Source organism: Petaurus breviceps, unplaced genomic scaffold, assembly GCF_028583685.1.
Source record: "Petaurus breviceps papuanus isolate PSGF00001 unplaced genomic scaffold, PetGlider_PUasm1.0 90925, whole genome shotgun sequence".
Taxonomy (NCBI): domain Eukaryota; kingdom Metazoa; phylum Chordata; class Mammalia; order Diprotodontia; family Petauridae; genus Petaurus; species Petaurus breviceps.
In genome coordinates, this window is record NW_027187380.1 from 12,484,862 (window position 1) to 12,511,406 (window position 26,545).

At 45.1% G+C, this 26,545-nt stretch overlaps 3 protein-coding genes across 13 annotated transcripts in view; 1 reads left to right on the top strand and 2 right to left on the bottom strand.

Moving 5' to 3' along the window:
• LLGL2 (LLGL scribble cell polarity complex component 2) overlaps window positions 1-10,645 on the bottom strand; it is a 77,303-nt gene extending 66,658 nt beyond the window's left edge. For 2 of the 7 annotated variants that reach the window (XM_069076432.1, XM_069076430.1), the window contains exon 1: window positions 10,216-10,641. The gene's annotated coding sequence lies outside the window, so the exon portion shown is untranslated. Of the gene's footprint in view, window positions 1-10,215 lie in introns of all 7 variants that reach the window. The other 5 variants (XM_069076427.1, XM_069076426.1, XM_069076423.1 and 2 more) reach the window with 5 other exon arrangements.
• A 1,253-nt stretch (window positions 10,646-11,898) lies between these two features.
• Window positions 11,899-23,909, bottom strand: TSEN54 (tRNA splicing endonuclease subunit 54). Of its 4 annotated transcripts, none has more exons than XM_069076437.1 (11): window positions 23,742-23,909; window positions 23,418-23,582; window positions 23,098-23,161; window positions 22,920-23,003; window positions 19,137-19,235; window positions 17,865-17,917; window positions 16,127-16,231; window positions 15,167-15,828; window positions 14,226-14,286; window positions 13,676-13,788; window positions 11,899-12,496 (listed from the first exon to the last, which is right to left on the bottom strand). In XM_069076437.1, exons 1-11 carry the CDS (start codon window positions 23,813-23,815, stop codon window positions 12,426-12,428), a joined length of 1,551 nt encoding a protein of 516 aa, XP_068932538.1. In that variant the 5' UTR covers window positions 23,816-23,909; the 3' UTR covers window positions 11,899-12,425. The 4 variants fall into 4 exon arrangements, with proteins under 4 accessions (XP_068932538.1, XP_068932536.1, XP_068932537.1 ...); XM_069076435.1 differs by having other exon boundaries at window positions 13,672-13,788; window positions 23,742-23,908; XM_069076436.1 differs by having other exon boundaries at window positions 13,676-13,791; window positions 23,742-23,908.
• A 1,569-nt stretch (window positions 23,910-25,478) lies between these two features.
• The window catches only part of CASKIN2 (CASK interacting protein 2), an 18,378-nt gene continuing 17,311 nt past the window's right edge, over window positions 25,479-26,545 (top strand). For both annotated transcript variants that reach the window (XM_069076421.1, XM_069076422.1), the window contains exon 1: window positions 25,479-25,807. The gene's annotated coding sequence lies outside the window, so the exon portion shown is untranslated. The remainder of the gene's footprint in view (window positions 25,808-26,545) is intronic.

Genomic DNA, 26,545 nt, shown 5'->3' on the forward strand with positions numbered 1-26,545 from the left:
CTCATTAATCCAGGTTTGAAGCTTCAGTGTCCTCTTTGAAGGTTCATTTTTCAAACCCCACCCCCAATCCAAATCTTGTCAATTCTATCTTCACAACATTTCTCCTGAAACTTACTGCGACAGACAACCTTCTTTCTGTTTGGTCTGAAGCAGGCTTCAGGTTTTTCCCCATTTGAGTGCACCTCCACTGAGAAGCTAAAGTGATCTTCCTAGGACAGTTGTGGTCATCTCACTCCTCAACTCAACCTCCAATGGCTCCCTATTACCTTTGTTTGGGATCAAGTATAAAATCCTCTGTTTGACTTATAAAGCCATTCACAAGCTGGGTCCTTTCTACCTTACAGTATTCTTTCACTTTAGTCTCTTACCCTGTATTCTACAATCCAGGACTGGAGCTCATTAGAGGACCAGATATGAAGATTTGGGAATTATCTGTAAAGAGATGATAAGTAAACCCACAGGAGCAAATGACATCACCAAAAGAAAGTATATATAGAGAAATGTCAGTATAAAATCCTGGAGTAAACTCCCATATAAAGGGCACGATATGGTTGATGATCCACAAAGAAGAATGAGAAGGAAGGTCAGACAGGCAGGCAGAGAACTAGGAGTGTCACCAAAACTCAGGAGAGAGAGCTGTCAGTGACATGCTGAAGAGAAATAAAAAAGGATGAGAAGTGAGAAAAAGCCAATGGGTTTAGGAGTGAAGAAATCATTGGTAACCTTGGAGAATGCAATCTGAGTTGAGTGGTAGAATGAAAAGCCAGATAGCAAGGGGATGAGAAGTTAGTCGGAGGTTATCCCAGACGATAATTTGAGAAAGCTGTGAGCTCCATCTTCTTCCCAATTCTATAAACTTCATATTCAATCAGAGGACCATCCCCATTCTCTCCTTTTGCTTCAGCTCTGAAGTAAAAAAACCCATCTTCCTCATAAACCTCTTTGTAAGAGTCCTACCATTCCCTACAGGTACCTACACTTTGCCATTTCCATCACCCCTCTCTCATTATTATAACTTTCTATCGTTGTGTATCCTCTGGCTCCTTCCCTACTGCCTACAAACATGTCCCAACACACTCTGGTGCTTAAAAAACCTTCACCTCAAACTAAGGACTTGTATCTTTCCTCTTTCATTCTCTTAGAGAGTCTTGCAATCATCTTTTTTCATTACACTATGTTATGGAAATGCTTGTTTTATTCCACAAATTAAAAATAAAACTAAAAAAGAAAAAGTCTTCACCATCCTAGGTCCAAAATCTAAGCCATCCTCTACTTCTTGCTCTCCCTCACTCCCAACATCCAATCTGTCACCAAGTCTTGTTGATTCTACCCCCTCGACATCTTTCTCCTCACTCACACCCAAACCACTCTAGTCCAGGTCATCATCCTTTGCCTGGACTACTGCAACAGCCTCCTAAATGAAATGACCTCCCTGCATCCAGTCTCTCTCTTCTTCAATCCTTTTCACATGGTTGACAAATTGGTGTTCCTAAATGAAGGCTTGAACACGTTGTTCAAAAAGCTTTGGTGCAAAGGTCCCCTTTACCTTTAGGATAAAAAGCATTCTCCTCTGTTAGGCATTGAAAGCTCATTCTATCTAGCTCCAGCCCATCTTTCCAGATGCTAGGCCATCACCATCTTCTTGACTTACTATGTCTTGCTACTCAACTCCAATGACTCTGGGGGAAAGAGTGAGGCTGATGACTTTTCATAGCTCTGCCTCACTTAAATCCAAGTCACTTACAAGTCAACACATCATGATCCAGAAGACCTTGGCCCTCTTCAAAAACTGAAGGATTAACAACAGCAATCTTTCCAGTCTTATTACACATTTTTCCTTCTACAAACTCTATAAGCCAGACAAAGTAGGCTACTTATTATTCCCCATACACATTTCTCCTATGCCTTTGCACACTGTTCTCACGTGCCTGGAATGCTCTTGGAGCCCCTCTTTCTAAGGTTCACCCTTTTAAATGTCACTGCTTTGAAGAACCCTTTCTCTCCAAAACACGTCCCTCCGAATTATTTGTTTTGTACACATATATGTACATACACCTCTCTTTCTTTCTTTCTCTCTCTCTCCTCTGTAAACACTTATTTGTCCCTCATAGCAGAATGTAGTAAGATCCTTGAGGGACAAGTGCTGTCTCTCTTTTGGACTTCTATTCCTAGGACCTCAAAGTTTTCCTGGAACAGAGTAGGTACTTAATAAAATTTTTGTTCATTGATGGAGAATTGAAAGGACAGGAGCTAATTCTACCTGGCCATTGTTTCAGAGGTCCTACAGAAAAGACAGGTGTCAAACCTTAGTACAGGACTGGGATGAACAACTGCAGCAGAGTTTGGGAAGAGGGCTCTAGGCAGTATGGTGCAGTGGGGAAGGGCTGGATTTTGAGTGAAGACTGGGGTTTGAATCCTGACACAACCACTTGGTTGTGTGACCTTGGTTGAATCACTCCACATTTGTAAGTTTTTGTTTACCTTCTCTTTAAAATGAGGGATGATCTCTGAGGTACTACCAGCTCTGAATGCCACTAATCCCATGCTCTAGGGGATCAGGGAACAGTTTAGATAGTGAGCCAAAAGTCCCTGAGGAAAGAGGGGGTGGGGGGATGGACATGGGAAGCAGGGAGAATGACAGGAGGTCCCCTACTCCAAACTGAAAGGAATTTTTTCTATGCCAGACTAGACCAACAAGTTATTTTCAGCAGGCAGCAAGAGGGATACATGCCAATTTCATAGTCCCCAGGCTTGCTAAATGAATGAACTTTCTAAAATACAGTCCCTGATGATCAAACCTTACAGTCTAAGTCGCTAATTTAAAAAGTTGTCCTCTCCTCTCTAATATCCTGCAAAACTGTGGCTTTGGTATCACGTCAATCATGTACCACTACAAAATGCCCTCTTCCACTTAGGGCAGAGGTGGAGCCTAGTACCAAATGACAGGTAGAGCCCATCTGGCTCATGGCATTATTTCCATCACTAATAATCACCTTCAGGATCAAATATAAAATCCTTTGACTTTCAAAGACCTTCACAATCTGCCCTTTCTCTCACCCCCTTTCCAATTTTCTAATACTTCCCCCTCCCAAGACTGAATGAATGAGCTTTCTAAAACACACTTCACTAACACTGCTCCCTATCCAGTGACATGGGCCTCCATGTCACAAGAAGGACACTCCATTTCCTGGGTCATGGCATTTTCACTGGCTATCCTACATGCCTAGAACATTCGCCTTCCTTATCTCACCTCTGCCTTCCCTCCTTTCCTTCAAATCCCAGCTATCCTATGTTTTACAGAAAGCCTTTCCCAATTCCCCTTAATTCTAATGTCTTCCCCCTCCTTCCTTTTTTAGGAGGCAAGTGGGGTTAAGTGGCCCAGGGGGCACACAGCTAGTGTCTGGATTTGAACTCAGGTCCTCATGACTCCAAGGCCAGTGTTCTATCCACTGTCCCACCTAGATGTCCCAAGTGCCTTCTGTTAATTATTTCAAATTTATTCTGTATACATCTTATTTGCACACAGTTTACATGGTTTCTCTCCCATTAGACTGTGAGCTCCTTGAGAGCAGGGGCCTGGCACATAGGAGGTGTTTAATAAATGCTTACTGACTGACTGATAACCCGTACCAGCTCTGACAACTGAAACAGCTTTTGTGGTTCCCAAGGAGGCTTAACTTTTAACTTCTTAGAAGTCCCACCAAGATTCATGCTCCCCCATCCCTCACCCTGAAAGAAATGTCACCTTGACTGAGAATCTGAACCAACCTCAAGCCCCAATACAAAGGAGGAGGGTCAGCTATGACTATGAACATGCCTGCTCTTGGGAAAGTGAGGGTGCCAATGTGTTCTTCCTCTTATACCACCCTGTTACCATATTCAATTAGAGGTAACCACAACTCAGTCCCATCTTATTAAAGAGGGTTGGTCAGGGATGAGAGAGTGAGAGAGAAAGAAAGAGAGAGACACAGAGAGAGAGAGACAGAGAGAGAGATCATTCAAACAGGTTTAAAAAGTCAGACTGCAGCAACTTAAACCCTAAATTCTCTAGGCTTATTTTTAAATTTATTACTCTATTTCACATTGGTCCAGAAAACCAGAATTCTTGCCATCCCTCATGCATAACATTCTATCTCCCATCTTTGTGTCGGCCTGGAATACAGTTTCTTTTCACCTCACATGCCACCCCAAAACGTGGCCTTCTCTGCTCCCCAAGCTGCCTGTGACTTTCCCCCAAAACTGCTTTGTCTACACATTATCTCCCTGAATAGAATGCTAACTCCTTTGGGAAAAGGGACTACTTATTTCACTTTTGCTTTTTGCAACCCCCAGGACCAAGTCCATAGAAATAGCCTGCTATTGATAATTAAGGTTAACTGCCACCCTCCACCACCATTCCAGCATTGCCAGATAAAGATGCTAAGATTCCAAAGCAAAAGGCCAGAGGAAAAATGACAAGTCCAAAAATTCCAAAGAAACAGAGCTCAGGTTGGGGAAATAAGAAATATAAAGATTACATCCCTGGATTCTGCCCATTCAACTCCAAAATTTCAGTTTCCTTTTCTACTTCTTCTGTGCTGTACCATAACTGGAGGGGTGAGGATGCAGAGGGAATGACCAAAAATGAGACCCACACACACAGAAATGGGAGGTGGAAGCAAGAAAAAGAACAGGTTTGTTTTGGTCAACAAAGCCTGGGTTCAGTGGGGTGATGTGGGGTAAGCCACTTGGGAGCAACACTTAGATGCCTCATTTCCAAGTTTCTTTCCCTTTCTTGAGTTTTGACAAATGGCTACAAGAACATATAGGGCATTTTCAAGAAAATGTATAGTTAGGGGAATAAAGAAAGGATAGCTAGGTGGTACAGTGGACAAAGCACTGAGCTTGAAATCAGGAAGACTCATCTTCATGAGTTCAAATCCTGCCTCAGACACTAGCTGTGTGACCCTGGGCATGTCGCTTAACAGTTTGCCTCAGTTCCTCCCCTGTAAAATGAGCTGGAGAAGGAAATGGTAAACCACTCACTCCAGTACTTTTGCTAAGAAAACCCCAAATGGTGTCAGGAAGAGTTGGACAGGAATGAAAATGATTCAATAACAGGGGCACAAAATGAGTGTCCAGGCAGGGTCTCCCATTTTCTCTGACCCAGAAAAAGACTGAGATAAGCTGCATCCCAGGCTCAGTTTCTCCAGATAGTAAGAGCATACAAATGCTCAGGGTCTTCTGGCTGAGGTGGAAGCCCTGTCCAGTGGCCTGGCCCTCTGAGGATTTTCCTAACCTGCTTTAAGGAGATTATCTGGCCCTGCTACATGCCTGGGCCCCACAGCACCCAAGCACTCAGTTACATTTCCAGGATGTCTACCTACTCTAAATCCTGGGATCATTGGGCCAGTTGCCTCAGGAGTAAACTCTGGTCTTTAAATTCCTGAGGGACACAGAAACACTGTAGTTGCCCTACCCATTTCTGAGAAGCTTCTCCTAGACCAAGAATTCAATATAGGTCCCTTGAAAAGGGAAAGATTACTGGGATGATTCCCCAGAACTCAGGCTTAATCTTCCACCAACACAGGGTTTGGCACATAGTGAGTGTTTAACAATGCCTGCCTCCCATCCTTATCCTTGGAACCACATACCCCAGGTCCCTTGGTGAATTTTTCACTTTATTTTGCCAGGAACCAGGCCTTAACATTGTTTCCCAGCCACCTCCCAACCAAACTGCCACTAGAATCTACCTCTCTCCCTTCCCTGCTTAACTTTCCAACTCCCCTTTACTTATGCATTATTTTCTCTATTAGAATGTAAACTCGTTGACAGAAGTCTAGTTTGCTGGCTAACATGCAGCAGATAGTTAAGTGCTTAATAAATGTTCATTCATTCATTCCACTGCTGGGCCTTGAGGAAGATCTCCCAAAAAGCAGGCAGACCAAATCCCCAAAGGCCACTACAGGGCAAATGCAAACAGCGAGGATAGTCCCTAAATAGAAGCCCCATTCATTTCCCTCCAGACAAGGTTGTATAGTCACTCCCCATTCCCTCTCATTCTTTTTTACCTAGGGCTGAGCCTACCCTGACCTCCTGCTTAGCACAGTGCTCAGGATATATAGCAGGTTTTTTTTTTGGAGGGGGGAGGGCAAGGCAATTGGAGTTAAGTGATTTGCACAAGGTCACATGGCTAGTGTTAAGTGTCTTGAGCTCAAATTTGAACTCAGGTCCTCCTGATTCCAGGGCCGATGCTCTACTCTGTGCCACCTAGCTGCTCCTATAGTAGATTTTTAATAAATACTTTTTGTTGGCCCCTAAATGAGAGGGTTGGATCAAAAGACCTCAAAAGTCTCTATAGGCTCTTGGTCTTTGAGACTCTGATCTCTGCTCACTCAGAGTAAATATTCAGGACTCACTATGTATTTATCTTCTCCATAGCAGGTTCAAATCCTAAATGCAGAGATTGGGGCAGCAAATGAAAAAAGTCACCAAGAAGGTTAAGAAGTTCCCTGGTTCATGCCAGAGAGGGGACCTAAGAGGTCAGAACTTTCTTTGCTCAAGCAAAAGTCCCTAAGCAACTAGCCTTCTGGCTAGCCAAGCCCCAGGACACTGGGCCCCTTCGAAGAATTTTCCAACTCCAGACTTCTAGGTGTCTGTGGTACCTTCCCTTAACTGGGCTCTGTAAATTTTTTTGGTTTTGGTTTTAAATATTTGATAACTATATTTCAATATAACTGGTTGTCTTTGTAATGACATATTTTATTTTTTGTATTTACAAACATCATCTCAAGAAGAGGTCCATAGGCTTCAGAGAGTCAAAGGGATCCATGCCACAAATCAAAGTTAACAAACCCCTGCGCTGGCCCAAAATTTTTGGCCCAGGCCCTAGTAGCTCCATGAACAAGCACATAAGTGTTACCATTTGTGGGATGCAGCATCAATGAGGCAACCGAGGCAACCAAGACCTAGAGTGGGGATCTCTACCACATATAACAAGTTCAATGTCCAGATAATCTCAAATAATTAAGGAGCCAAAGCAGGAATACCGAGACCCAAAACATGATAGGTCCCAGCTAGCACTTTTCCAATGTGGGGAAGGGTCTGGAACTAAGATCTCCACAGTCTTTGGTCAAATAGGAAAATCCCCAGAAGGCAATAGGAGGGAGCAGCTCTGCCTGAGCCCCTGGAAAACTTTGCCAGATGACCATGCACTCTGGAAATTTGTACACCTTGTTTGATGGTGTACCTCAAACAGTGAGCCTAAAAGCTCACAAGAGTGTACTGGCAACACAACCCACCACACACTCTTTCTCTCTCCTCACTTGCTCTCTCCCCAATACATGTCAGAAGAGCAATCTGGCTACTTTCATCAGTGGTCACTCCTTCCAACTCAAGCCAGTCCCTCTTCTCCCAAGTTAGTTTCAGGAAAAGCCTGTATTTAGGCCATTGGGAACCCTGGTCTTCCAACCCTTACTAATTCTACTATAAAACAAACAAACAAAAAAGAAGCCACAAACAGGCCATTTAACTGGGCACTACTCTACCAGTTTCTGTTGATGACTCAAAAATACAATGCCAATTGAAACTCCACTATTATGATCCCACCCCCACCCCAACACAACACACAGAGCGCCCCCCAAAAAGCCTAGGTCAAGATTCAAAGACTGCTGAAAACAAAAGGTTAAAAAGTTTTCTGGAGTCACTACTACAGGGATGTAATGGAAAGTGTCAGGAGTCATGAAGGCTGGAACCCTCTGGATACTTAGGTAGCTGTGTACGGCCCTGGGCAATTTCCTTTGCCACTCTACCTCAGTGCCCTCACTGGTAAAAAGTGGATAATATTAGCACTTAATTCACTAGTATTTCATGAGGATAAAATGAGATAATACTTTAAAGCACTCTGCAAACCTTAAAGCACTATATACTTATTATATTCATCTCGGGTTCTATGCCATACTGTCACCTCAAAAAGATGTAGGTATTTGTCCCACAGAGGGAGATATTTTTGTACTCTTCCCCACCTATGAAACAATGGTGATCTCAGTCTCTTGAAATTCTGCCTACTAGCATCAAAATCATTTGACCAGTCTGCTTCAGACACACTATAAATAATGGCAGTTAGGTGATACAGTCAGTGGATAGAGTGCTGGACTTGGGAGTCCAGAAGAATGAGGTTAAAATCCTGTAGGACCCTGGGGAATTTGTTTGGCTTCAGTTTCTGCATCTATTAAATGGGGATAATAATAATGTAAAGGGCTCTGCAAACCTTAAAGGACTATATAAATGCTAGCTTTTATTAGTATCATAAATATGTTAATGTGGTGGAAAGAAAACAGGTATGGGGCTGGGAGGAAACAGTGACATGTGGTCTAATCCTGGCTCTCCCACTTGATTTTGTGACCCTGAGTAAGTTAGTTCATTTCTCAGGTCAGGCCTCAGTGTAGTTATTAGTAGTAAAATGGAAAGTCCATGGAATTTGAAGGGAAAGGATCTGATTTCGAATTTTGACATGTAATTGCTACCTGTAAGATTCTGGATAAAAATCCCTTCCCTTTTTACAGTATCCTTATGTGTAAAATGAAAAGGTTAGACTACATTATTGCTAAGGCTCCTTCCAAGCCAGTGATCCTATGATGACATGACTTCTATGTTTCTATCATGATCCAAACCGTTCTTTTAAATGTCCTTCTGGATCATCTGTTGACCCTTTGAGGCAATGAGGTAATATGTGTAAAGCACCTTGGCTGGCACAGAAGTAGGTGCTATATTACAAGCTTATTCCAATTCCCCCCCCCCTTTACCTTAGACTGTGAGCTCCTTGAGAATTGGGTCTGTCTCTTACCTTTCTTTGAATTCTCAACTTTTTGCAGAATGCCTCCAACATAAAACGGCACTTAATAAAGATTTATTGACTCAGTTCCCCATCCTCTCTCTACTAATTCCTTCCTCTGTGCCTCAAATTATTCTCATCTGCTTCTCCCACACCCTCGACAGGTCTAGGACCCTTCTCAGCCTTTGTATGCTTTGTAGACATGCTGTATCCCCTCCCCAGCAACAGGCATTTTCGTTAACTCCAATTTTCCAATAACCACGTGCAGCACCAGGTCCATAAGACCACACGTGCAGCACCAGGTCCATAAGACCACACAATTTCATTCCAATCCACTATACCAGAAGCATGTGCACTAAGGCCTCAAGTAAATGGCTAAGACAGTTCCCTGATTTTTTAAAGTTCAATCCAAGCTCAGAATAGGGAGGTCAGCTCAGCAATTACTTTGGCACAGGAGCTGCCTTCTCAGACCTTTCCAGAAGCAGATGAGAAGAGAGTCGGAAAGGAAAATTGGGTGTGAGGACCCTCTCCTAAACCTCTGTAGATCTCCAACTCTCATTACGACAGTGGTCAAACATTCCAGCCAGAATGACTCCAAGATCCTTTTTTTTTTTCTGCCTTAAGGAACACTGGGATTTTCCACCCTTCTCCCTACCTGGTGTGGGCAAAGGTGCCTGTCTCTTCGACTTAAGATCCCAGTTTTTCTACCCAACTAGTGTCCAAAACAGCCTGAGAGGGGAAGGATGTGTGAAAACACGGATACCGTGAAGATCGAGAGAGAAAGAGAGAGCTAAATAGTCTTGGGACTTCCTGTGTCTGCTCTGCTGAGGATTAAGAGGCTCACAGAGTCCAGAGCCCCGGTGCAAAGGGAGCTGGAGGTGAGTCGCAAAGGGTTAAATGACTCCAACAGGTCCCTTCTGAAGGAAAGGAGAGCTAGAAAGTAACTCTCCGGGTCAGGAAGCAGGAAAAAGCCCCCGAAGCCAGCAGTTGGGGTTGGAGAGGGCAAGGGACACTCTGGCGTGCCCCTGGGCGCGGCACCCCCTCCCCCACCTGGGGCCGGGCACCTGTTCCACTGCAGCCAAGCCCCAAAACCGATTGTGCAAACTAGAAACCCAAGTTCCACAGCCAATCACGGGAGGATTACGCGCAGGGAAGTTCCGGGAGGGCGCCGCTTTCTACAGGTGCTACGCTCTCCCGGGAAGCTGCCAGGAGACTGGACCGTGAGACCACCAGCTTTGGACCTTCCACCGGCGTCCCTGTAGGGAACTCCTCGGAGGTCTTGGCTTCGGCCTCGGTCCACGCGCATCCTCACCCAGCCCAGTTTAGCCTGTCTCCCTGGTCCCCGGGTGCCCTCAGGGGGGCAGATCCCCAGGTGGTGGACTCAGCCCCACGCAGTCTCTCACCTACAACTCTGGACCGGCCGCTGCCCCAAGGCCTCGGCGTCTCCTGGAGGCTGCAGGAGGTTCAGCTCCCCTTCGCCTGGCCCACGGGCTGTTAAAAAGCCGTCTCCTTCCTGGTCACCTCCACCGCCCCGAGCCGGGGAGGAGGTGGAGCACGCCCAGCTATTTACATAAAGAGCGGGGAGGGGCTCCCATCCTTCGGACTAACCGCGAGGCCCCGCCCCATCCTCCCTAGAAGCTCGGAGAACGGTGTTCCCTTGGTCCCGCCCGACGGCCCCCACGAGACTGACTCCCAGGACGAAAGTTCTTGGAACTGGGAAAGAACTGCTGGAAAATAAGCAAAGGGAGAAGAGGCGAGAGGAGTGGGGGGAAGAAACGTCCAATCCCTGAATTAAGAGAAGGCAAAGGGCGGGTCAAAAGCTGAACGTGAATATTCACGAGATGGGACTCCACGCCCACCTCCTAGCCTACCTGGGAGTACCTGGGAGCCGCACTACCGCCCCCGCCCCGCCCTGTGTTCCACCGCCGGTGGGGAAGCGTGAAGTAGTTCTCCAACGTTGCCCTCTAGACCATCCCCCACTACCACGGACAACCACGGTGGGGAGGGGCTGCCCTCCTTCCTATAAACTCATAAAGTTCCCTTCTTCTCCAAGGAGTCAACCCTATTACCTCATTAATATCCGAATAGCTGACAAAATGTAGTTTCTAAAATGAATGGGGGGAAAAAAATTAAGTGCTTGCTAGAGATGCCAGTCACTACCTCAAAGAGCTAGGGATACAAAGATTTTTTATAGGGGACAGTTTCTGCCCACAGGGCGCTTACACCCTAAGATGGACAATACACTTGAACCGGAAGTAACCAGAGAAGAGAATTTTGTTTTGGGGAAGTGTAATGGGGGTCCCTGGGCAGGAAGGTAGTGAGATGGCCTGGTGGATGGCTATACTTGATGTAATTGTCTGGCATCTTATTAAATTGGAGGTGGGCAGCCAGAACCATTCCTCCCAACTTCAAAGGCCTCATCTCACCACCCCAAACCCTCAGGGCACAAGAAAGGCTTTGGGGCTTGACTCTGGCCCTTCTATTGATAGCAATAGAACCAATGTGAGTGAGGTAGTGAATGTGGGAGCCTGGAAGGCAGGGGACACATGGGGACTCCATGATGTGTCCCACAGAGCATCTGTTCCCACATGGAATAATTTAGAGCCACTGCTTTGTTGCAGCTCAGAGGACAGCTCTCTGTACACCCAGCCTCTTTACCCTGGCACCTTGAAAGTTGGCAGAAGGTGCCACCATCCTGCTATAGAAACCAGCCTACTACCATCTCTAACATGGAAGGGGCTAGACCAAGGAGAAAGGGTCCTGAGGAAGGAGAGAGGGAAAAATAAAAGTTTTACCCTATTCTCCTCAGATAAAACCTAAAAATAGAGGAAAATGCTTTAGAATCAAGTCATGCCAGGCTGCCTACTCATCTGGTATGAGGCAGATAACATTCTTGTCCCCCACCCCCATACCCCAGAAATGAGTTTAGATGGGGGAATAAAAGTGGAAGACACAGGTCTTTGCCCTCTAGGGAAGGTCACAAAAGTGGAAATGAGGACAGAGTTGACCGCTGCTTCCAGGGGTAGGAATTTCATAGGCTGGAGGATGAGTGGGCAAGATTTTACAAACTACCCTAAAATACACAGTCACAGCAGACATAACAAAGAGGTTTAATGATTTTAGCCTCATCCAGGTTTCCCCAGATGCATCCAACCTTTCTTACTTAAAACAGGACCAAGATTCCTCTTATCTGGCCTGTGAGAAGAAAGGTACCAGGTCCTAAGGGCACCACTGAAGAATCTGAGTGAACATGAGGAATGTTCCCCAACTAAGGCAATACAACTTGCCTGGCATATTTTAAGCCTGCTCTCCTGTGGAGATGGCTTAGGCTATGATGAATATTGGTAAACTATCAAACAAGGATGAAGGTTCCAATACAGGAGACAGCTGAGAATCGGGGGTCTAAGTGTTAAGTCATTCCTGAGAGCAAAGCCTGCCAAAACTGAAGCAATGCTTTTCCCCATCATATCAGTTGGGTAGCTACCTCTGACCCAGGCCAGAGGCTATCCCAATGAGATCTGGAGGCCAGTTGGTCAATGTGCCAGGTCCACAGGCAGCGTGAAATCCCTGAAGCTATAGAAAGCAATGTCACCATGATCCACCAGGGCAAAGATCAAGGGAACATCCCCACTCTGGAAGGACAGCCTCTTGAGAGTACGAAGGTCTGGGACAGGTTCATCAAATCTGTAGAGAGTTAAATGAAACATGGAAGGAGCTCATAACAATAGTCAAACCTCCCACATTTCCCCAGAATCCTCAGCCCAGTGCCCTGACTCAGGAAATTAATGGTTAAGGTGAAACAATGCTGTCTCAAAGTCTCCCCAAGGCTCAGGAGCACTGGCTTTGTTTGGGGATCCCTTCCCAACCTAACTGTCGAGGATGACAAAAAATGTGGCAGAGGCACTCCCACCACTCCCCCCCACCCCTCCCAACACACATACAAATGGTCTCAGAAGACACAGGTGGTAGGGCAGGGAGGTAGCACAGTGGATAGAGTACCAGCTCTGGAGACAAGAGAACATGAGTTCAAATCTGACCTTGGATAAATATAGCTATAATATAATATAGCAGTGACTAGCTGTGTGACCCTCAGCAAATCACTTAAACCCAACTGCCTCCAAAACAACCAAAAACCCAAAACAAACAAACAAAAGAATACACGGATAGTAAGGCGCCCTCTTTACAAAGCCTTCCTCAGGTTATGTAATGCAAGGAAATGGTCTCATGAGTTAAGGGACTAGGAAGGAATCACAGAATTGCAGGACTGGGCAGAACCTCAAAGACCAGCTCCCAGGGAGTCTTAATCTTTTCCATATGACAGATTTCCCCCTCTATGCTACAAATTTTATTCTATGCATTTTAAGAAAACTGATTCAGAGAAAGACTCCCGAGGCTGCACCAGACTGCCAGAAGGGTCCATGCCACAAACAAGGTTAAGAACCCCTGAACTAAACCTGTATATTAATAGTCCCTTCTGTATTTCTACAGATAACCTTTACTTGAAAATCTCTAATGAGGGGAAAGCCCACCACCTCTGGGGGGCAGCCTATTCCACTTTTGGATAGCTCTCACTGCTAGGAAATTTCCTTGATTAATTTTCTACATTAAACCCCCTTTGCAAATTCCTCCTCCCAATTCCCTCTAATTGCTCCTAGCTCTGCCTTCTGGAGTCAGACTGAGCATGCCTAATCTTTCTTCCATGTGACGGTCCTTAAAATATTTGAACACAGCTACAGGTCCCCTGTCTTCTGTTCTCTAAGTTGCTTCAGCATGATCTTGAGAGAAAAGGGGGTGGAGAGTAGGGGTGAAAAGAGAGAGTTGGTTTGCTTCTAGGCCTCAGCTCTTATTCTGGATCATACCCACTGATGCACATCCGAGCATATGGCCTTCCTGGGTCATTTTTCCGGAAACTGGATACACTATCTGCCTGATAGATGTCAAAATTGATCTCCATGTCCCCAGACTTCTCCAACAGCCTACTGATAGACAGAAAAGAGATCAAGGGGCCATGAAATTAAAATGGCATAAGGGAAGAAGTGGGGGAGGGAAGGGAACAAGGCATTTAGAAAGCGCCTACTATACTATGTGCCAGGCACTGTGCTTTATAAATATTATCTCATTAAGTAGGACAGGAACTAATATTCCCAGATACTTCCTCCATTCCAATCCCTAAAGTTGAAAGAGCCCACATAAGTTCATTCATTCTAGCACCCCCTACCCCCATTTAGCTCCTGAAGAGGAGAGCAGTTGCTGAGTTGCCCTAGTCTGGAGAATTTGGGGTTGGTTCTCCCTTCCAGCCCAATCACTTTATGGCTGGGATCAAAACTGGACATCTGAGGACCCAAAGCCTCTAAGAATTCTGAGGGACTCCAGACTCCCCACCAACTGGAGAAATACTACTCTAGAGACCTACCCATCAACTCCATCAGTAAGGTGAGTGGTCTGTAGTAAGGAGATCTGTTGTAGAACAGTGGCTGCATTGGGAAGGAAAAAAAAATTAGACTCCACTATAGAGAAGTTTTCTGTGAATTAATCTGAACATTAAAAAACAAAACAAAACAAAAAATCATGCATTTCTAGCCTTTAGCATTTCTTTAAATAACTAGTTCCATAATTTAAATGTGTGTTGAGTGGGGGCAGCTAGGTGGCACAGTGAATAGAGCACCGGCCTTGGAATCAAGAGGATCTGAGTTCAAATCTGACCTCAGACACGTAACATAAAACTACCTGTGTGACCTTGGGCAAGTCACTTAACCCCAATTGCCCTGCCTTCCCCCCTCCAAAAAGCAAATAAACAAATAAATAAAAATAAATATTTGTTGAGTGACAGGGTTTTTTCATCTGTCCTAAACTTACCTCCCTTGAGCATGAAAGCATATTCACCCCTGTCCTAGTAAACAAGTCTATTTTCACCATTTCTGTATAGTTCATGTTTTTATAGACTTTGTTTCCCTATTCAACCTTTATGGTTATATATGGACAAGTCTCATTTCCTTCATCCTCCCACTAATTTCCTTGATCATTTGACTTGTCTCTCTCTGGTCCTTTGCCATTTGGCAAGGAGCCATAGCCTAGAGTCCTGAATGGATCTTACTAGGGTACCTAGGACAGCAGCCAGTATCACCTGTAAAGTTTCTTCCATGCAACACCTCACCTGTTGAGTCTGCAATGCATTCTATAGTTTTCAGGTCCCAAACTCCACCACACTGTCAAACAGCCCTGCTAAAACTATATCCTATTTCAAAGCAGAGAGGCCTTCCTCTTGAAATAGTATACCAAACTGACCCTCTTCTCAGAATTTAGTGAAGGGCCTGGTTGTGAAAGGGGGCCAAAAAGATCAGAAGACATCTCTACCTGGGCTGGTTGCCTGGCTAGGGTTCAGTAGGGGAGTGACTGGCTGGTCCCACAAGTTGGGGAGTTGATTCTCCGTCTTTTGTTGCCACCGCCGCTGTAGCAGCTCCTTATATGCCCCCCAGCTGGTGCAGCGCTGTACCTCAGGGTCCGAATTCACATCACTTCGGAAGGGAGTAGCACCCCTTTGTTGCTCCCTCTCCCTCCTGGAAAGCTTCTCTTTCCGCTGATTTAGCTTCTGGCACCAAGGGGCTGCATCAATCTCCCGTGCAGCGACATTCTCTGGGAGCAACTCTGTAGCCGGGGCAAGCAGTAGGGTATGGGGGTGATCACAGGCCATGTTAGGGAATGCAATTTTCTCAAAGTCCCATCGTGGCTTACAAGCTCCATTGTTCCCATTATCGTTTGTTGCTCTATCCTGGCTTGCTCCTCCTCCCTTCAGGGTCCTACCATGATGCTCTGTCTGGCCAGGGTCCTGCCCTGGGGATTCAGGAAGCTGACTGGGGCCCCCTGGATCCTTTACATGGCTTGATTCCTGGGCTTTCTCCTCCAGGCATCTGCTGTTCTGGTTGGAGGAAGATTGGCTTGAAATCGCCTGACTCTCATCGGTCACAACCACCTCTGGCAGAGGATTCTCCAACATCTTGGGTTTCTTATTAGTGGACCTGAAGGATGTGGGAAAGAAATATATCTGATCCCAGAGGTGTCACCAGTGGGGCACACCATCAAAGCTGGCCCTAAAGAAGAATTTCTAATGCCATAAAACAGCTAGCCAAATCTTTAGCCCAAGTAGTTTTGGTGTCTCCAGGAATTGAGTTTTGGTGGGGTCACACACACTGCCCTCATTATCATCTCCTCCCATGAATACACATACCTGTCTCCACATTGCCCTCTCCCAACACTGCACGCCCCCATCCTACCCCCAAAAGAAGCCACTAGGTTGTTATAACTCAGAAACATTACCAAAAACTAGAATTCCTCCTCTTCCTCTTTCCATGACACTTTTCAGAGCTCCAAATACTGCCACTCTCCAAGTTAAGCCGCCTCTCATAGGGAGACTGGACCAAGCTGTGAAAAAACAGAGAGGTGACTATACCCATTTTACTTATCTGTATTCTCTGAGCTGCACCCCCCAAGGCCAGCTTGGACATTAAGAAGAGAAGGTAGCCAGCAAGGATTATTGTTTGTCTTTTGTTCTTGAAGAGTAACATATCAGGAAGGTGATACCATTACTTGAAAGTGAATTTGATTTAAGTGAGGAAGGGCTGTGCAAAGTTATCAGCCTCACTTTCTCCTCTAAAGCCATCTGGGTCTAGTGGTAACATATAGATCAGGACTGGAGATGGCCCTGGATGGAGTGGGAGACCTTGGCCTTTTTAAGTTAAGGTCTTTCCCAGGTCTCAGTTTGACTGAAGCAATGCCCATTCAGTGATTAAGGCCAGGGAAGAAATGAGGCAAAGAATAGCTCTTTTACCCAATCCAAAAAAAAAAAAAATCAATCTGGGAGGGAGAAGACACTCAGGGTCTCTGTCCAAAACAAAAAACAATTGATATTTACACTCATTGTAAGCCATCAAGGCCCAAACAATGACCAAGTGAGGCTTGGGCTGGAACCACTTGCTGATCAATCAATGAGAACCAAAGTGATTTGGGTTTAAGACATGGTCCTTAAGAAAAAAATCTAGGTTTACTTAACCCCAATTGCCCTCCAAAAAAAAAATCTAGGCCAAGACTGAAAAGAAGAGCAAGGACAAAAATACACACCCTACAGCTAGGATTTTATGTGTATTAGGTGATCACATGGGCGGGGGGGATTTCTGTGACAGAAGAAACTTCCATTTATTCTCGCCTAGCCCTCTTTATAGCCCTCAATAATACAAAGTTATAAGGTAAACTGGGATTTGGGGTACAGGGTGTGACCACAGATTAAACTAACTGGCTTTGACTTTGGTGAACTTAAATATATAATAATTATTATATATGAGATAATCAATAAAACTCATCAATGGTGAAAGCAACAAAAGGCTTATAAACCTAAGAATACAGCACATTAACTAACAGATTAAAAGAAACAAGACTTCAGATTCCTTTAAGGAGGGGATACTTATTTATTGAATAATCAAGTTAAAACTGAAAATGGTTCAAAGCTGGATACTTTATAATGACAAAAGACATTTATATAATGCTTTAAGGTTTGCAAAATGTGCTATATATATGTGTGTGCACCCATGTTATGTATATGTATAGATATGTATACATATACATGTGTGTATGTGTATGTATATAGATGTACCTATATATGTATACGATAGCTCCCTTATAAAAGGGGGTAGAGAAGGAGCGTAATACACCATGGACTCCATCCTACCCCCAAGGGTAGGGTTGCAAATAGTCCCAATTTTTCCCAACCCTATTCTCAGTTGGCAGTTTGTTCTCCAGGGTATGGCAGGTGGCACAAGATTCTCATCACCCCCAGTTTTTTGCTGCTTAACTTCAGATTGTGATCTTTTTAACCACCCCCATCAGTCTGCTAGCTTTTTTCCCCCTGATCTCCTACTTGATTTAATATGGTCAAGACAGTACTAGAGACCATAAGAAATTTAGATAGGGCAAAGAACCCAAGCTGAAAGAACCTGGGATAGACAGAGAACAACCAAGTTGCCCAGGATCTCCCTATCTACAATAATTCAAAAGGCCTTACCTAGACTGGAACCTCCGAACCACATAGCCTAGTCTCTTCAGGTGGCTGAAAACCTTAGAAAGAAAGGGAGAGGTCAAATATTCACCCCAATTTGAGTAAGGGGGAAATTTTCTGGGAAGTCTTCTTTCCTGGCACAGGGTTCCCAGAATTGGCTACTCAATACTCCCTACTATATCTTTTAAGCTCCCCAAGGACAGAAACTATATTGCTAGATTCCTGTTTCCTCTTTCCTACTTTGCTCCCTTATACTTCCCTTCTCCCACATTCCCTCCTTCCACCAAAAGCTTACAGTGCTCTACACACAAATCAAGTGAATTCAACAACCAATTGGCTCTGGCCATTAGTTTTAAGCTCCAGAGGAATTCTGTGTTTTAAATACTGAGGTATCCTCCTCCCTCCAAAACCCAAGGAGCTGATGGGGAACAACATTCTTGAAATATCTCAATATTAGCACTGGCTACTGGGTAAAATTCCTAGTTGTGAGTCTGGACAGGAAAGTTACAGGACCTCTCCTTCCATTTCTCCACTGGTATAAACTTAGGACAGCATAAACAACATGAAACATTTATAGTTTTGTTGTTATTTAACCATCCCAGTAGCATCTGATTTTTGGTGACCCCCTTTTGGGAGGTTTTCTTGGCAAAGATACTGTATCAGTTTGCCATTTCTTTCTCTAACACATCTAACAAATAAGGAAACTGAGGCAAACAAGGTTAAATGATTTGCCCAGGGTCACACAGCTAGTAAGTGTCTGAGGTCTATTTGAACTCAGGAAGATGAGTCTTCCTGATTCCAAGCCCAGTGCTCTAGTCACTATACCACCTAACTGCCCACCCACATTTATATAAATATTTTACAAAGAAAACACTCTTTAGGATATCCTGAAAATATCCCAGTGAAGTAGGTCCTACTTATTAGTAACTATTATCCTCATTTTACAGATGAGGAAACTGAGGCTCAAAAGTAAGGTCAGAAGACCTGCCCATGGTCACTCAGCTAAATCAATTCAATAAGCATTTTTAAAGTACCTATTACACACCAAGCATGGTACATACAATGACAAGAATGACAAGTCCCAGCCCTCAAGGGACTTACATTTTAACTGAGATAATAAATGTTGTTTTAGGATTCTAATCTGAGAGTTCTTCATAGATTTGGATTCCACTTGGGTTACTTGCTAAACAGATACATGCTGCTAGTGACTTGTGTCTATGAAGTTCACCCACTGATGTCCCTTTCCCTTGCCTAAGGGACAGGGGAATGGGGGAATACCTGGTACTGCAGAAAGCCTCTGGTACCCTGGGCTAGTAGCATCTCATAGGCCTCCTGGATGGACAGGGGCAAATCTTGATAGAAAAGCTGGATGGATCCCTGGAAAAGAAAAAACAAAGACTCTGATTATGAGCACTCCCTCTTCCCTCTATTATCAACAAGCATTTATTAAGTACTTAACAGTTCCCTAGGCCCTGTGCTAAAGGCTGAAGATACAAATAAAGGCAAAAACAGTCCCTGCCCTTAATGAGATTACATTCTAAAGAAAAAGACAAGATGCAAACAACTCTGTGTGTGTGTGTGTGTGTGTGTGTGTGTGTGTGTGTGTGTGTGTAAATGGGAGGAAATTTATTCTTACCTTCATTCTCCCCTTTCCCCCCATCTTCCAAAGCAGAAAAGTAGACCTAAATCTCCCACTACTAGTACATAGGGAAGAAAAGCCAGGTCTGATGCCTTTCAAGATATTGAGGGGAGGGGGCGGCCAGGTAGCACAGCAAGTAAGAGCACCGGCTCCAGTGTCAGGATGACCTGGGGATCGAATCCCGGGCTAAGACACTTAGCACCCACCCAGAAACACCTGGCCGTGTGACCTTGAGCAAGTTACTTAACCCCGATTGCTTTAAAAAAAAAAAAAAGATATTGAGGGGAGGCTAGGTGGTGCACAGAGTGAATAGAGCACTGGCCCTGGAGTCAGGATGACCTGAGTTCAAATCTGGCCTCAGACTTAACACTTACTAACTGTGTGACCTTGGGCAAATAACCCCAATTGCCTTGCCTTCCCCCCTCCAAAAAGCAAAAAAAAAAAAAAAAAAAGATAATGGAGAAGACTTCTTGACTTGACTTCCTGAAAATTGTGCCATCAGAGCACAAAGCTCTGGCAGGTTCTACACCAACCTGGAAAAACTCACCTGATTCAAAGACTGTACTAGCTAAATTCAGAGTGGCTCATTACTAGGTTGCTTCAGGGTGATACATTTTTCAATCATAGCAGCTCTTCAAAAACATCTGAGTTAAGGGAAGGTTCTGGTTTGTGTCAACAAAGAAGACTGGGTAGGGATATGTTGGGAAATGCAGAATTTAAGCAAAAGATATTTTGAAAAAATACTAATAGAGGAAGCAGGTGGGGGTAGAGGGCTGCTTATGTCAGAACCTTACTCTCATCTGGGTTGAAGAGGAAACAATGTGTACATCTGGGAGGGTGTAGAAGCTTTGTGTACATGTTAAAAGGTAAGAAAACTGGGAGACAGGGGAGAGGAGGGACTTTTAAGGGTGCGTATAGATTGGGAGAGCAGAGGGAGGAGAGGACTCCTGGAGAGTAGGTGGGATGGGAAGATGGGGGAGAAGATAAGGTAACAGGGATAGGATAAAAAGAGGTAAAGAATGAAAATAGCAGGGGTGGCTAGGTGGCGCAGTGAGTAAAGCACAGGCCCAGAGTCAGGAGGACCTGAGTTCCGTTGTGGCCTCAGACACTTAAAACAAAAAAACTAGCTGTGTAACCTTGGGCAAGTTACTTAACCTCAACTGCCCTCCAAAAGGCAAAAAAAAAAAAAGAATGAAAATAATAAAAATAAGATGGATGGAAATTCACAAATCATAATTATAACTTTGTGAATGGGATGTTTATAGCAGCTCTCTTTGTGGTAGCAAAGAACTGGAAATTGCAGGGACGTCCAACAATTGAGGAATGGCTGAACAATTTGTGTTTGTGATATGACTATGTCTGTATGTGATATGACTATGTGTGTATGTATGTATATCACAATATGACTATGATTGTGATAAAATACTGCTGTGCTATAAGAAATTACAAGCTCAATGATCTTAGAAAGGCATGGAAAGACTTACAAGAAATAGTGAAGCGTGAAGTAAGCAGACCCAAAAGAACACTGTGCACAGTAACAGCAATATTGTTTTAAGAATGACTTTGCTGTGTGATCTTGGGCAAGTCACTTAACCCCAACTGCCTTGCCTTACCCCTCCAAAAAAAAGAAAAGGCTTTGAGAGACTAAGTCATTTTAACTATTATAAATATGCAAATTAAAAATAAAAGACATATGAAGAAAGATGCTATCTGCATCCAGAGAAAGAACTGATAAATAGAAATATGTATAGATTAATTTTACATATATTAACATATAACATGTTAATTTTACATACATATACTTATTTGTATCTAATGGTAGCCATCTCTAGGGTGGGATGGGAGAGAGAAAAAATTTACACAATAACTTTATTATATATTTAAAAGGAAAGGCAAGTTGTACATAAAAGATTTGCAGTTTCATATGCAATCATATTTTTTATTATAGTATGTTATGGAAATACTTATTTTAGTCCATAAATTAAAAATAAAAATAAAATAAATTTTAAAATATTACTTTAAAAAGAAACCATAGACCCATGGCTAATTTCTCATCTACATAAAATCTTTACATGGAAGGTTATCCTTGATGAAGAATAGATGCAAAGAAGCAGGATTTTGCAAATTACATTCTGTATCAGACCACATATTTATACACATAACTGATAGGAAGTTATATTATTAGATCTTGCTGTGTTTATTATTTGACTATTAAAAAAAAGAGAAAATGTGGCACAGTGGATAGAGTAACTCTGGGTATGGAAGGCTTGGATTTAAATTCCACCTCTGACATATATACTGGTTGCATGAGCCTGGGCAAATCACTTAACCTCTCAGTATTATAGTCCAGACATGTCAAACATGCGGTCTGGGGGCTATATGCAGCCCACATTCTGAGTACTGGCTGAACTAGATTAAAATGTAATTGGAAAATATTTAACAAAAGAAATAAAAAATACAATAAAGAATATTATTAACATGTGATTTTCTAAGTCAAAATGGGGCCCACTGGGATCCTTATGTATATGATTTAGTGGCCCTGGTTTCTATTTTGAGTTGGATACCACTGCTCAAGGCAGCGCCTAAGGATTGTGATATGCCAATTGATTGTAAGCTACTTGAGGATAGGTACTATGTTATGATTCATCTTTATATTCCCATGACCTAGCCCAGAAGCAAATGGATATAAGGAAAAGGGAGCTTCACTATCTAGAATTCTATTAAAAAAACAATAAAATCGCAGATATGGTATTTTTTCTAAAGTACTTTATTTGGTAGAGCAAAATGCAGTCTCGAAAGCTTTCTCCCAACAAGGTATTTCTCATGCATGTATTAACATGCCCTAACAGAGGCAAATACAAGAAGTAACTTCTTCCATGATCCTCTGATTAATAATATCAAATGAGGGGTAAAACAGAAAGATAAATACTTGCCAAAAGGTCTTTTATCAAGGTCACAGATGCTGTAGTCACAGTGCAGAATCCAAACAGAAAAGGGATTCTTATACATGGTGAAATACTACAAATGATACAATACAGACTTCAAGTCATTCACTCCACTTCAAAGACACTCACTCCAGTGTCTTTGCAAAAAAAAAAAAAAATCCCAAATGGGATCACAAAGAGTTGGACATGACAACAATAACGGTGTGCCAGGCACATAGTATATACAGATATATTGAAGTATGTGTCTTAGTTTTCTAATCCTAACTAGTCTGCAAATTCCTTTTTGCTGGGACATCCCATACATAAATACTTGCTCCAATAAATTAAATTTCCACAGACTCAACAGAAGACACTTTATAGTCTGCAAAGCACTTTCCACACAAATTACTATCTCCATTTTACAAATAAGGCAACTGAGATTCAGATGGTAAAGTGTTCTGACTCAGCAGGTACCCATCCCATTCCATGGAAACTTACACATTCCAGCAAGTACAGGGCCTCTTCTGGGTATAACCGCTGCTGACCCCCTTCAGAGAAGCCCATGGTTTGCCAGAATTTACCCTACATGAAAGAAAATGGAAATTAAAAAGGTGGAGGACAGTGCCTAATGGTCACCAGCAGTCCCCCTCTGCACCTGGTGGGTACCAGCACTCACCGCAAAGGACTTCAGAGTTACCACCCCATCTTGAGGACTCCACTCAGCAGTCACCAAGCTGCCCCTGGAGGGGAATGGAAAAGATAAAGGAAATCAGTTCGAAAATTATCGCTGTTAAAAACAAACTGGGTCTTTCTCCTCAGGGTTTGGGGTAGCACCCCCTGAAGTGTGGCCTTCTTTGAGTTTTTTCAGGACACCACATCCCCTTCCTCTCCCCAAAAACTTTGTAAATATCCAGACATTGGCCTCGCCTTTATCCCCCCGCCCATGCCTAGGTTTCTCTCCCCTTCCTCACACCCCGGCCCCAAAGTCTCTCCCACCGTCGCTCCACTCGTTCCTCCGATAGGAGGGTCCACAGCTCCTGTCTACACAGCCGCAGCTGCTCCTCCTGGGCCTCCGAGCCGTCCGGGAGGAAGACCTTCTGGCCGTGGGAGCGCAGGGGCAGCTTCTGGTCCCGAGATCGGGCTGCGAATAACTCTTCGGGGCTGCAAGAGGAAGAGAGGGTTAGATCGGAGGGAGGCGGGGGCAGAGAGACCTAAGTCCACAAAGTTTGTGATAACAAAGGACCTCTGCCCTGCTTGTCCTGCCTCCCAGTCTTTGCCTCTCCTCGGTCCTAGCTGGTCCCCCTTTCCCCCCAAGCTCACCTGAGCACGCGACCAGCTGGAACCAGCACGGCCCTGGGCTCCGGCTCCAGCGGCTGCTCAGGCTCCGGCTCCATCAGGCATACATAGGCAACTCGGAGCCAGGCAGGCCCATTCTAGCTCCACCTCCTGGACTTCCGCGCCACCCTAGTACCCTTCGGATTCTAGGCTCTTGCAACACCCTTCCTCCTCCCCGGGTCCTAGTGCCCACCAATATCCCTTCCCTCCCGGTTGGAGACTTCCGGGGCTCTTCCTTATGCCACCGCTACCCTCTGTCCCGTTGCGTGAAAGAAAACTGCAGGCTCAAGGGTATAGCAGTTTGACTTTCGGAAGACCCTGATCTCCACCCCACTCCATCGCCTTCAACATACATGCGTCTGCTTCCCAGTATGCTCTCTTGGGAAGCTTCCAAAGTAGCACTACAGGAGCCGGGTGTCAGGAGGTGGATGGGGTGGATAAATTAAATACCGGACCCTGGGGCACCATATGTTTGCCTCTGGTCGCTAACACCTTTTAGGAGCTAAAACCCAGCCAGAAAGGGACGCTGGCAGGAGAAAAGAGCTTGATTCGAGGTGAGAGAGGTGGGTTCCTAGATTTGAATTTGAAAAATATTTGAATATTTTCTAAAGTGGACGTGGGAAATTCTAGAACTGTATCTTAAAAGGACCTCGACCTATGTCCTCCTTTAGTTCTAACCTAGGAATATAGGGATAAGGGTTTTGGGGTGTTGTGGGGGACGGAGAGCTGTCCTACCCAGGATAGTACTGAAAATGAAGCTTTCACCCATCTCCCTACCAAGGTCCAGCAAGTGTCTCAACACTTCCATCATCCACAACGCCAAATCCCAAATAATGGGTTTTCCGGAGACAAAGTTGTCTTTTCCCGAAGATTTTGTCTACAAGGCGGGAACAGGAATAACTAGTAGAATGCCTTAATCTGTCTTTTGGCTAGAGCTAGTCTAGGACAGGCTAGCCGACTCACAAGATTATAGATTTGGAGTTGAAGGAATTTAAAAGGTCATTTAATTCAATCAGCGGCCCCAAAAGTTTCAAGAAGCGGCTTGACGAAGATTGCACAGGTAATGAATGAGTGGCAAAACTGGGATTCTGATGCAGAGGTCCCTGACTCAGCGTTTCCTAACCCTCCCCCCTCACACACCCACACACACACAATCGCTCTCCTTAGTAAAAAGCAAAAGAACCCAGGATCCCCAACCGTAGAATTCTTCCTCAGCCCCCGCCTCTCCAGGGATGTCCTTAAGCACGTTTTAGGGGCTTGGGGGCGGTCCCCTGGAGCTCCCTAGTTCTGGAGTCGGAAAGATTAAGGAGCGGCTGAAAACTGCTGTATGGTCTCAGGATCTTCCGCGAGATGGAGCCAATGCTCTGACTAGACACATCGGGCAAGAATAATTGGGGAGTCACAACTTTCTGGGGTGCTTATGTAACCCGGGAGTGAAAGGAAGTAGGTCTCAAATATTGTTTCTCTTCCATCCCATGTTTTCTTTTCCCTTTGGGTTACTTTTCTTTTCTTCTAATTCTTTTGTCTCTTAGTTTGGTGCCTTCTGCTTAGGACACTAACACCAGCTACCCTCTCGGCTCCTAAAAACTTTCTCGAGGAGTGGTACTGGGGACAAGAAAGGGAGGTGGCTAGTGGAGAGGGAGAGTGGAGGGTAAGAGACGCGCCTCACCTGGGCGCATGCGTCATGTCAGGTTCGAACTTCCTGGGTCGGGCAGGGACAGAAGCAAGTAGGCGGGGCGGAGCATGCTGAGTGACAGTCCGACTGCTTGGCCGGGAGGGCCCCAAAGCTCCCGAGCTCCAAATCCGGCTGGTGGGAGAGGAGGGTGTGGGGAGGGGGATGGGCGGGATTTCCTGCTGGAGGCGCCGAGCCGGCCGCGGAGGAAGAGGAGGAGGAGGAGAAAGAAGAGGGGTCGGCGGGAGCTGTGCTCTGGGATTGCTGGGGTCCGAGGGGGGTCCTGAGAACTTGGACGAGGTGGCTGAACCTGGGAGCGGTGAGACAGACGGCCCGGGACTGAAGGGGGAGGAGAAGCGAGACTGGAGGACTATACGAAGTAACTTTCCCTGCGGGACAACAGGCTATTGCCCCCACCTCCCGGCTCTGTGCTTCCCTTCCTATCCTCTCATCCCAACTTCCCACCCCACCTGCCCTCCCAATCCCCAGTCTAATCCGAGCGTCCGCTGTTTCCTCTTTCCCGTCCCCCTTGCATTGTTTCTCCTCCTGGGGTAGGGGTTTCTTGGGGCGGGGGCTGGGGGGGGGCGGGGGAAGAGGAGGCTAATGAGCCCCGTACCCAGGCGCGGGCGCCCTCTTGCTAGATAGCTGAGATTTGGGTCCTGGAAGCGGGGTGGGGGTGGGGGTATCCAACCTGCCAGAGTGGTGTAAGGAGAGCCGGAGGGCTGTTTGTTTTTGGGGAGGGAGTCCCCTGCAACCTAGGTCCCGGGTCTCCGCCCCCAGCTTTCGGTGTAAACGGAGGATTAGCTGAGAAAACTGTTGTTGGCTTGTTACCAGTTTGAGAGTTTAGGAATTGAATCCAGGGTAAAAGGTAAGGGGGCGGGCGCAGCAATTGGAAGCAACATCTTGCCTCTTCTCTGTCCCAAAAAAGGAGTCTACTTTATTCCCCGCACACACAACCAGGAATGGGTGAGAAACAGGTGTCCAGCTTCTCATTCCAATAATTCAGCGCTGCCTCCTTCCACTCACACAGATTCTTTTTGGGGGTCACAGTCCTGTCCTGTGTTCTCCTCCTCCCATCCCAACCTTCCATAAAGTACCTAGCTGGTGAACCGAGGCC

Bases quoted from the DNA above. Each gene is read 5' to 3' on its own strand.
- TSEN54 (XM_069076433.1), bottom strand. From the start codon at position 23,815: ATGGAGCCGGAGCCTGAGCAGCCGCTGGAGCCGGAGCCCAGGGCCGTG. The intron at 23,583-23,741 runs GTGAGCTTGGGG...TTCCTCTTGCAG, and splicing joins CCAGCTGGTCGCGTGCTCAG to CCCCGAAGAGTTATTCGCAG. The intron at 15,829-16,126 runs GTAATGTTTCTG...CACATCCTTCAG, and splicing joins AGGAGGAATTCTAGTTTTTG to GTCCACTAATAAGAAACCCA.